Source organism: Paramormyrops kingsleyae, chromosome 24 (genome assembly GCF_048594095.1).
Source record: "Paramormyrops kingsleyae isolate MSU_618 chromosome 24, PKINGS_0.4, whole genome shotgun sequence".
NCBI lineage: Eukaryota > Metazoa > Chordata > Actinopteri > Osteoglossiformes > Mormyridae > Paramormyrops > Paramormyrops kingsleyae.
Window position 1 is genome coordinate 3,269,257 of NC_132820.1, and position 12,267 is coordinate 3,281,523.

A 12,267-nucleotide genomic window follows, 5' to 3' on the forward strand; every position below is an offset into this window, starting at 1 on the left:
AGACATAACGTTCTACATTTGACAGTTTTGTTTTGACATTGTTTTGTTTACAATTTATGTTCTATTTATTACAGATCTTTTGAGTAAGCAGAAGAGTTTACAACTTTTACTCCAATATTTACTCTTCCCTTTTATTTTTATATGGTTTTGAAATGTCACCACTCTCAGTTTCTGAAATACACAGTTCCTATTTTTTTTTCCTGAATTGTGATCATTATACAAACCCTTTTTCCTGGTTATGCAAATTGCATAATAAAAAAATAAAACGTATTTCTTGCATCAATTTTATGCGGGAAATGGAACTAAAGAAGCAGGAATTCCAAACCTCACGGGCATTTCCACAGGACAGAAGCGTGACCTTGGTCACTGCATTTAATAACCAGATATTTGGTTTTGCTTTGTAAATCGTCTGAATGAAATAATTTAGCAATTGTGCAAATTAAGGGCGTTGCAGCTTCACCTTGTGTGGTATATAAACATGTCACCTACTGAGATTTACATTGTAACCTTAGTTTTGACAATTATTATTACAAAATTAGACAACTACTATGCATCCAATGAACCTGTGACCAAATAATAGTATATCACATAAGCACACATGAATTGAAAAACAAGTTGTTTAGGTAAAGCAATCTATGCACTATGTTGCTGTTTACAAACATCATAGTGCTGTCGCACAAACGCAGCATGGTCAGCTTCAAAGGCTGTTCCGACAAAAAGATACAAAGTTAAAGTGCTTCCCTGAAGCTGCAGTTTATATGCAAGTCCAGAGACGGGGGAAAAATAACAAGCCTGCTGACAGATAATGAAACATAGCGTGCAGTATGAGAACCGTGGCAGGTTTGGGGGCGGCCGCAGGAGGTCTGGACAGCATGTACAGCACTGGCTCCTCCTGCCACGGTCGCTGGCACCTGTGGGCAGAAGCTGGAAGGCAGAAAGACAGAAAGACAGAAAGACATAAGGACAGAAAGACAATGGTCACACCGCCGCTCACAATCGCGTCTCCAGGCCGTAACGTGAAGACGGTGCCCAGTGGAGTCCAGTACTGCCTGCCAGTTTTGATAAACGGCAACCATTGTAAAAAAAAAATAAGTTTAAAGTTTGATTTTAACATTCAGCTTTTGCGTTTGTGAGGGCACATTATGACTTTAAATTATTTTGGCAAATTTGGATAAAAACATTTATTTACATTCATTTATTTTGCAGTACATTGCATAGTAACATGAAATAAGTTCCAAAGTGCTGGCATCGGTAAATCTGCACTGAATACTCAATTAAACACCTCCAGCTCTTCATGGGGTGTAATATTATGACATTTTTCTGACTTCTGCTTGCAGGGAAACTTTGTATTAGACGTTTTACTTTGTCTGTTATGCCTTTTGCTAATAAGTGGAGTGCTCAGTTAAAAATATCAGTTGCACTTTACTTGAAGCTCTCATCTATAATGCACTATAGATACCTTCATAATGCATTACTAAGCATCCTTAATACTTATATTGACCATTATAATGTAATAATCAATACTGTAACATTGTAATGCCTCATGACTCTCAATAGAAGATGCTGCAATGCTTTATTAATTCTTATACCAACCTTTACAATGCATTATGAAGGTATCATCATGGGACCTTATTAAGATTGATAATTAAAACTATAATGTCTTTTAACTGTCAATGGAAGATGCTGTAGAAGATGCTTTATTAATTTATAGCATTATAATGCATTATAGATGGTTTGTAATGCCTTATGAAGGTGTCTATCTGCTAATGAGGCCCTCAGTAACACAATGTCCATCAGCCTCTGCCGGGCCTCTAAAGAGGGAAGCTCCTTTCACAGAAAGCGAAGTTGAAGATTAACGTAAAGCCCTCTCAGCAACCTGACTTGCTGTCTTCCTTCGTGTTTTTTCTGTTTTGTCCCGTGCATCATTCTGGAATCCTGTCGATACCCCAAACGCTTGTCTGGCAGGTTTGTCAGTTTTGTAATCCTTGGTGGGAAGAGAAACTAGCAAGACTTGAGAAAGACCTGCGCTATTCCATCGAGTGTGTCGCAACGGGAAAAGCCAGCTGCCAGTGGCAAACGGCTTGTCTGGCCAGATGAATGCGATGCCCCCCTCCCCTCTCCCGGGCCCCACTATAGCCTGAGCATACTTGCAAAACAGGGGTTTTGCACACCTAAGTATGACATCAGTGCCGGGCCAGACACTGACCACACACTGATGAGGGAATCTCTGTGACTGCTGTTCATTCACTATGCAAGGACAATGTCACATCCCTGGATCCACCCCAGACCCCAGGCCAAAAAGAACAAAACCAACAATAAACAAGGCAGTTATTTGCCCCCCACCAACCCCCAACCCCCACCTCAAAAGTGTAGCAGTCTTTCCAGCACAATGAATATGAATTCTCCTGTTTCCAATGTATGACAAGAATGATAATTATTCACAGGCAGTCAGAGGCAGATTTTAAAAATTATTTACCAAAAAGGAACAATAAAAATATTTTTAAAAAAGGAGTGTTAAACGTTCCTCATCAGTCCAGTGCCACATACAGGGGCGGATTAACGCACAGGCTAGATATGGCTTAAGCCTAGGGGCCACACGTGTGTCAGCCTGCAAGGGGGCCCCCATTGGCGCGGAGGGGGGCGGGGTTGGGGGGCCCACAGACCACTGTAGCCTAGGGGCCTCTGTGCACCTTAATCCGCCCCTGGCCACATATCATGTAAAGATACGTCTCCATGCAGCCTCTAATGTAAAATAAAGAAAAATTCCTAACGAGAGTGTCCAAGGCCAAGACTTCTGCTCAGAGATTTATTCCCAAACCCAGATCCGTCGTCCTTGTTGTGTCTTCAGCTTGTTTTTTTCAGATTGTATTGCATTGGTTCTGGGTCTTCAGTCGGTTCCTTGCAGTTTGAAAGCATACACACATTCCAACTTTTCTGTCCAAGGCCAAACTTGAGGAGAAACCTGCTACCCTCAGGCCGTCCGTATCCTGGACAAGGACAACCATAGTACGAGGACTGCCATAGTACGAGGACGTCCATAGTACGAGGACTGCCATAGTACGAGGAGTTCCATAGTACGAGGACGTCCATAGTACGAGGATGGCCATAGTACGAGGAGTTCCATAATACGAGGACGTCCATAGTACGAGGACGTCCATAGTACGAGGACTGCCATAGCACGAGGATGTCCATAGTACGAGGACTGCCATAGTACGAAGACGTCCATAGTACGAGGATGTCCATAGTACGAGGACTGCCATAGTACGAGGACTGCCATAGTACGAGGATGTCCATAGTACGAGGAGTTCCATAGTATGAGGAGTTCCATAGTACGAGGACGTCCATAGTACGAGGATGGCCATAGTACGAGGAGTTCCATAATACGAGGACTTCTATAGTACGAGGACTGCCATAGTACGAGGACGTCCATAGTACGAGGACTGCCATAGCACGAGGATGTCCATAGTACGAGGACTGCCATAGTACGAAGACGTCCATAGTACGAGGATGTCCATAGTACGAGGAGTTCCATAGTACGAGGACTGCCATAGTACGAGGACTGCCATAGTACGAGGATGTCCATAGTATGAGGACTGCCATAGTACGAGGACGTCCATAGTACGATGAGTTCCATAGTACGAGGACTGCCATAGTACGAGGACGTCCATAGTACAAGGAGTTCCATAGTACGAGGACTGCCATAGTACGAGGACGTGCATAGTACGATGAGTTCCATAGTACGAGGAGTTCCATAGTACGAGGACGTGCATAGTACGAGGAGTTCCATAGTACGAGGACTGCCATAGCACGAGGACGTCCATAGTAAGAGGAGTTCCATAGTACAAAGACGTCCATAGTATGAGGATGTCCATAGTACGAGGAGTTCCATAGTATGAGGACTGCCATAGTACGAGGATTGCCATAGCACGAGGACGTCCATAGTAAGAGGAGTTCCATAGTACAAAGACGTCCATAGTATGAGGATGTCCATAGTACGAGGAGTTTCATAGTACGAGGACTGCCATAGCACGAGGACGTCCATAGTAAGAGGAGTTCCATAGTACAAAGACGTCCATAGTATGAGGATGTCCATAGTACGAGGAGTTCCATAGTATGAGGACTGCCATAGCACGAGGACTGCCATAATACGAGGACGTCCATAGTACGAGGAGTTCCATAGTATGAGGACTGCCATAGTACGAGGACTGCCATAATACGAGGACGTCCATAGTACGAGGACGTCCATAGTCCAAGGAGTTCCATAGTATGAGGACTGCCATAGTACGAGGACTGCCATACCTAACAAGTCACTTTATGTCACTTAACTTGATATTTCAACCCAGTGACATCACATGACACTGAGCCCGCAACCCAAACCAATCCAATTATAGATTAAGTTTTGGAGGGCCCCTTGAAATCATCCTAACTCCCCCCCCACCCAGGGTATCTCTGGTGACAAATAAAACTTGAAAGTTGAGAGTGTCGATTTTCCAAGTCAAAACACAGTAATTTGCAGCTCTGCACCACTTTTATTTATCTGTGCAGTAAAATAAAATGAACATGATAGTGATATATGTAGACTTTTCCCTACCTTCCTGTCTGACACTGTACCATACCTTAAAAATTACACATCGTTAATCAGTGTCAATTTCCAGATGTTCTCACTTTGATCCATGTGTCCACAGTGCCCCAAGGACAATACGGGTTAATTTCAATGTCTTCCGGTTTCTTCAAAGCGCCCACTTGATCTCAGTGTCGCTACAGCTTTACAGTGAATCAGTGCCGGGAAGTTTAGGTCATGCCAGTGATTTATACCCAGTGATTTATACGCACTTGTTCCCGCTTCACCTGGAGCAGGTTGTCTGACAGCTGGCTGGCTTCATTTCCACGACTAACTGAAAGTGGCCATTTTATGGCAGTTTTATTTACTGTGTTAACCCAGCTTCCTGACAGTGGTTACAGATTGATAGAGTGAGGAAAGTGCACAGGGCCTTAAAAGACCGTAGATACAAGCGGAATGGGAGCCGATCATCACAGCACAGCAGAGACTCTGGACTCTGGAGTGTTTCTGATGTTTATTTTGACTAGTTTACCTAATTGGCCACATTATCGCTTGACAAATAATGTAATGAACTGTCTTAGGCAGTCAAAGGAAATGTTTATTAGCTATTCATGTGTGTAATGAGTGTAAATTAGAATATGCATAAATTAATAATAAAACCTAACAAGCATGATTACTAATATCTTTTTCCATGGCTAAAACACTACTTCAGTTCCCGGAGGGGGGGGGGGGGGTGGCTAGAAATTTAGTCCTGCTAGAAATTTAGGGCCCCATTGAAGCAAACTATGTCGGACCCCCAACCCAAAGCAAGCCAATAATGTTCCTGATATTTGGGGCCCCCTTCGAATGGCCCAGAGTACTCCCCCCTTACAACCCCCCTGTTTGGGGGCACCCCAGCCATTTCATCTATTCCTTAAATTTAACCACTAGTTCAACAAATTAGTTAAATGGGTTAAATAACTTGATGAGGTGCTGATCGGCCACATAAGGCTTCCACACCCACGGGTGTGTTGGCTGGTTGCGGCATTTTGACAGGCATGATATCATAGATTTACACCAACATATGAAGATCATTTAAGCATCATTTTCTTTGACTGCCTAAGACTTTTGTACTGTACTGTTTGTGTATGAATTTTTTAGGATTGAATGTGTAACTAGAATGGATTTTCAAAGCATTCCGGCATTCCCACTAATTAACATATGTTAACGTCTTCTGAGGAATATTCTGTCATCCATAACCTTTAAGGGATCCGTCTCCGTGGCGTCGATCTGGGCCTGAAACTGCATAAATATACCTGCACTACCCTGATGAAACGCAGTGCGTCGTTTAGGTGTTTCACCTTCATGCTTCTTGGTGGTCCTGCGCTGCTTGGTAATTGTGGTCAGCTGCAAGGAAAAGGAGAAGCTTTGCTGGAACAAAGCTGAGTAACGACGCATCACGATCCTCAGTTCCAGTTCAGCGCGCAGCCAGAGAAGGTCGCCACTTCACTTTGCATGCTGTCCCTGACTCTGCTGCCAGGATGTTCTGCGTCGTCGTGATCATGTGTCTGCTGCACTGTGCAGTGCAAGGTAAGGTGACAGTTCGCTCTACAATCCAATTGCTTCTTCATCACGACCACCATGCCAATCGCAATGGAGACACATTTAAGCAATTTCCCTGCAGGATCAATAAAGTGTTTTCTGATTCTGATTCTGATTCTGATTCTGATTCTGATGTAGCTACATTGTTTAAATTGGTCTACAGTAAATAGGAAATTGACGGTGCTGAATTAAAATGACGTGACATAAGATTTACAAAACCAACTTGGATTTGCAAATTCTTTAAATCAAATAAATCATTCTTTTGCAGCTCTTCTACTCTAGCTGTGCAATCTTGCCTTTCATTGTGTCTTTATCATCCTCTTTGAAATGTCACTGTACTGAGGCATTCCTCACAATCACAGAGAACAGAGAGAATCCTCGTGTCGGCGTAAATCAGGGTGGGTGCAGTGGTCTCACTGTAATTTATATCTTTGTGGCTATAATTTTGAAAAATTTATGGGCGTACCTGTCATTGGCAGCGGTAAATTAAACTCTCCGTAACCAGAGTGGGGTGGCTTGATGATTCCTTCACATGATCAGGTCACCAGTTATGCTAGAAAAGATGTGGAACTTGGGCACAAAAATAAGTCTTTGATAAGTGTGAGGAAGTTTCCATCTGCCCCCAGAATATCACAAATTCTATTTACTCACGTTCACTTTGTGTAATAAAACTTCAGTGGGTTAGTTTAAGATGAAGATAAATTAATTCATTAACATTTAAAAATGTAGTTGTCGAGCGATATATTGCATTTCCGTAAATCAGAGTTTCCCAAACCAGTCCTCGGGGCACACTGGACAGATATACATTTATGTTTTATCCCAGTTCCCAGCACACCTGTATGGTATATAGAGCTCCTGCTTGCTTGGGTCAGTGTTGGGAAACGTTTTGCCTTAAATAACAGCGATAGAATAGTAATTAACAATAAATAATGGTAGCAATTCTGGATGGCAGCCGCATTGTTGTCTTGTTAAGGTCGAGCTTTTCCCTTTATTTCCTTGCCGCTATTTTAGTTGCGTTTGTAGCACACAGTATCGATTTAGCGATACGGAGGCGTGTTGGCTGGGGCGCTGTTACTCCGGAGCATCCTTCCTCAATGAAAGCAGAACTGTAGCAGGAAGTGGGAAACAGACGCTCAGGGCCCCCCTGCTGTCAAGCTTTGGTTAGTTCTGGAAGCTCAATGTGTTTCCTGGAGCCAAGGGGGGCTGGGCCCCCCGACTCAGTGCTCACTCTACAGGTCTCAGATCAGGTGCTTTCGGTTCCCGTTTTCTCAGCTACGAACACACCGCTGACCTCTGTGCTCTCTGCTCTCGCGCCTTCCGCAATGCCGTTTCCAGCATGCAAAGCTTCCACATAAATGGTACGTGAGAAGCACTGGGGGTCAATCTTATTATCTAGGGTTCTGAGAAAAGTACCTCGCCGCAGACTGAATCAGAAGAGAAGTTAATTCCAGCAAACAAATCATTTTGCGTATTACCTCATCGCTAGAATTCCAAGTAAGTGGACAATTGACCCCTTGTTAATGCTGTTTCTGATAAACACCAAAATATCATTAGAAATCAAAAGATAACATACACTATTTTAAATACACACTCTCCTTTTCTTGCAGATCCAAAATGCACAAGATTCCTGCAGAAGAAAAACAAAGAGCTTTTAAAATATTACATTTTGTCTTGGATGAAAATGCCAGTGTCCGGCAATGGAGAGTTACATGTTGTGACTGTTAAATCATATCGGCTGAATAATGACTGAAGGATATATGGAATGTTTGCTTTTTCTTACTTTATAGAGAGTCAGGAGAGTGTGCTGGACCTCTTGCAGAGTAACTGTGTATTTACACCCTTTACAGCTCAGGATAAAGCTGAGGAAGCAGGCGTGTTGGCAGTAGAGCCGTCATCGGACCTGTCCGACGGCCACGCCGCTAACGCGAAAGACGAGCCGCAGCCTTTGCTGAAATCACCTCACACATGCTGCAACATGGACCCGCTGGTGGACAAACTGTCCGAGCTGATTGTCGGGCAGCGGGAGTCCACCAGCGGCCAGGCCGAGGTCATCAAGATCCTACGCGCCATGAAGGACCAGGGCGGCCAGCAACTGATGAACCTGCAGAACCTGGCCCGGCACCAGAGCCTCCTGCTGGAGAACCACCAGGCCCTGCTGCAGCAGGTGTCGCGGGTCGCGACCCAGCTGCAGGACATGAGCAAGCGGCCGGCCGCTGAAAGACAAGCCCGGCCCGCTGCATGAGACAGGCTACAGAACATGTCCTTCGGACGTGCAACCTGTCTTTCCGTATAACGTTAAACGCTGCACAGAGTAATCTTCTGGCACGTTGATTGTTGATGAAAAAAAAAAGATAAAAAAAAAAACAAACAAAAAACAATATTGCCTTGGGAATCATGTCGTGATTTTTTCCTGACTGCTTGAATTACATCACCCCTGCCTTAATTAGCTAAAATTATATTTTTGGCCAGCTAACATTCCTTGCATTTCTGATATAATTTCCATATGTTACCTCTATAAAATATAACTGTTGTAACAGTTTTCTGAAAGTAATAATAAAGCAGATGAATATGAAAAATATGGAGTTTTTTTTAATGCATCATAAATCCTAAGATAAAATTTGAGCTATCCCGACGATACTCATATATGTCAAACACGAGTATAGCGTCATTAATATTGAAACAGACCTACGTTACTATTAAACAGTTAGCTTAGGTTACCGCCCACCATATGCATTGCTTATGCGTGGACAGTCGCTCAGGGCGGCGACCCCACGCCATACCCGGCCCCTTTCGGCCCGCCTGCTTCCACAAGCTGCTATATGGGGAGATGTTTCCACCCAGAAGATCGGGGTCAAACGGTTCATCTGCTTTTCATCTGATTCTGCAGTTTCGACATAAACATAACAAAACCTCTTCATTGCAAAACGCCATCCACCATCTCGCTTACGCTGCACTTTTTATTTTGCCGAGATGTTCGCTCGTGTTAAATATATCCGTCCTGCGCGTGCTCAATTTACATAAAACGCTGTCAATCCTGGGAAAACACGGTTTTTACTAATTCAGCTCTTTTAAAATGATGCCGTTGACATTAAATCTTGAATTTCATTGTAATTCTGTTACTACTTAAGAGGAACAGTTCATGTACAACTTTAACTAATAGCCCCTGCTTGTCTCTGTAGATCCAACCCTTCTGTTTGACCCGGGTGTTCCAGTGAGGGTGGATAAGACGGAGGAGGACAGCTGTCTCTTGGAGTGTCCACTGAAGGACCCCAGGGCCACCGACTTCTTGCTTCGCATGCAGAACGGTAGCTCCACCCCCCCAGGCATGAGATACACCACGGACCCCAGGAAAGGAATCACGATCCAGAACCTCCACCCCAGCTATAACGCGGACTATGTCTGCAGCGCGCGGCTCCATGGGGTCGAGAGCATCTCCAGGATGTTCTCGCTTGAAGTCTTTCCGAGTGAGTGACAGTCCCCCGTTGCTCTGTGTGCCAGAACATGCAACCAAACCCTCGCTGCAGATAACGCACCCTATCGAAACATGAAACACTTGCTTATTTCTTCTAGAGATACGAGCCCCACCAAGCGTATCCCTGGAGAAGGATGAGTACGTACGCATCGTTGGAGAAAGTCTGCAAATCATGTGCAACACACATAATCCAGACTCCCTCTATCTTGTGAGATGGGAACACAAATCCAAAACCGTGAGTGCCTCTGGATAGCAGACCCAAACTGAAATGTCTAGTATGAAATGCAAATACTGAAATATCTCCTGACTCCTATGGTTACTGATCTACAGCTTCTAATGTCTCTTAGGTGCTCATCTCAGTAATGTTGTGGTATTTTCAGGCAACGGAAAGGTCATATGTGGACTGGGATGATAAGGGACTTAGTGTCAACAGAGTTTTGACCATTCCAACAGTATCCATGTCTGACACAGGGAACTTCACCTGTAGAGCCAAAAACAAAGTTGGAACCAACAAATACACTGCATTCCTTCAGGTTGTAGGTAAGTAGATCTGGGGCTATATACTGTATAAGGATCATGAGCATGCTGGGAAATGCAAATGGACTCCACTATTCAGAGCCGTCTTACTGGTGCTACAATATTATACCAAGGCATTGTCAAGCTCTCCAGTCTGATTGGTCAGAAAGGTACCGATTAATTTTCTATAAACACACATCCAGCCAGGTGAAACACAGTAGAAAATCAACGCACAATTACAATCTCAGTGAAAGTGATTAACTGTCAACATGCCATAGCACACAACACCAAAATGTGTCCTCTGCATTTAATCCATATGTGACATTGCAGGGGGCAGCTAATTCAGCACCCGGGGAGCAGTGCTTGGGGCAGTTATCCTGCCCATGGTACCTCAGTGGTACCTTGTTGGACGGGGATTCGAACCAGCAACCTTTCTCTCACAAGTGTGCTTTCCTAACCAATAGGCCACCACTTTGATTCTAACGTAAAGTTCCAGAAGTAGACCGCAATTTAAAATTTAACGGAAACTAATAAGAAATGTTTATTATTTGGTGGAAGAAAGTAGTGCTGCTAATGAATTAACTTTTGGCTTGTAAATGTGAACAAGATGTCTTCAGATACAAAGGGGTGCGTGGAAAAGTGCTCCGAAAGTGAAAGCTTGGTTTGTCCAACTCCCATTACAGAAAAGCCGTATGTGCAGCTGTCCTCTGCCCTGCGTCCAGAGCTGACTGTGAATGGCACAGCGGTGACCGTGACCGAGGGGGAGGATGTGGAGCTGAGAGTGGCAGTGCATGCATACCCCCCCATAGAGGGCTGCTGCTGGACCACACCGGGGCCTCACAACATCTCCTGCAGTGGGCGAAGGCTTCACAACCTTAGCACCAGGTAGCCTACTTAAAGGAAACTCATTTATTTATTTGCAACCATCCGTCTGCTCATCCACTACAGCAGTGTTTCTTAATCCGGTCCTGGTGGACCATGTTTTTTCACCGGGAGCTGGGAGGGAGCAAAAATGTGGACTGACTGGCAGGGAGCTGGGAGGGAGCAAAAATGTGGACTGTCTGGCAGGGAGCTGGGAGGGAGCAAAAATGTGGACCAACTGTGGAGGCCTGATCTTGTTCTTTTTTACTTCTAGGAACATTTTTTTTTAAGGTTTAAAGGGGAAATCTGGCTTTTTCTGTGTGATACCAAAAATAAACTTCCTTAGAAAGGGATATAGGAAATAATTTGCATGTAGTATAAAAAATGAAAAAAATAAACTTTGCTATTCCCTTCAGCTTGAGACCTAGTATCCCTCCCCCCACAGACTCATGTTATCATTGCAGGTATGAAGAAGCTCTGGTGCTGAGGAGAATGACTGCCGACAAGCAAGGCCAGTACAGCTTCTGCGCTACAAACCTTCACCTCACCCAGTCGCTCACCTTCACCATTAAGATCCACCGTAAGTCTGTCCCTGTTACCCAGGGACTTTGATATTGACCCGCACCATTGCCAAGCTTCTTTCGGCTCCAGCGTGATGATGATACACAGGAATGCTGACGTTAAAAGCCAGGGGTGGACAATTCAGGTCCAGAAAGTAAAAACCCAGACCAAGATTTTATTCCAACCAACCAGCTGAGTACTCTGTGACTGTGATTCTTTATACTCAACTGAAGTAAATTATGCTCCCCTTCATAGAAGGACATCTTTAGAATGAAGTCAACAACATTAGCTGCAGTGTCGGCCATATTGGTTCAAAGTCTCTAGCTAAGCTAGAACACAGACACAGCTTAGCTTGTAAGCTAACTAGCAAACTAGACTCAAAGCTGAAGAGTTATTTATAGGCTACACATTCATGTGCAAGTATACAGTGCACTATGATGATCAGCACTGTGGTTCAATTTTTTTGCAAATAAAATTAATTTACATGGTTGCTCGTGTGGTATGCCTGCCTATAGCCACCGCTGCACCTCTGACTGTACCTCCAATGGTTTGTTCTTGGCAGAAAAGCCCGTTACTCGTGTGAGAAGGTACAACAGCGCCCTGACTTGCGTTTCCTCTGGATACCCAGCACCCAAACTGGTCTGGTACCAGTGCTCAGGCGTCAGAAATTCGTACGTATCGGGGATCTGTGCGCCACTAATCATATCGGAACAAT

General features: G+C 44.3%; 1 protein-coding gene across 1 annotated transcript in view; it reads left to right on the top strand.

Annotated features, from left to right (window-relative positions):
• csf1rb (colony stimulating factor 1 receptor, b) overlaps positions 1 to 12,267 on the top strand; it is a 70,754-nt gene that overhangs the window by 48,801 nt on the left and 9,686 nt on the right. The window contains exons 3-8 of the mRNA XM_072706396.1: positions 9,322 to 9,606; positions 9,713 to 9,849; positions 9,995 to 10,154; positions 10,814 to 11,015; positions 11,456 to 11,571; positions 12,115 to 12,223. Coding sequence (XP_072562497.1) covers positions 9,322 to 9,606; positions 9,713 to 9,849; positions 9,995 to 10,154; positions 10,814 to 11,015; positions 11,456 to 11,571; positions 12,115 to 12,223 — 1,009 coding nt within the window. The remainder of the gene's footprint in view (positions 1 to 9,321; positions 9,607 to 9,712; positions 9,850 to 9,994; positions 10,155 to 10,813; positions 11,016 to 11,455; positions 11,572 to 12,114; positions 12,224 to 12,267) is intronic.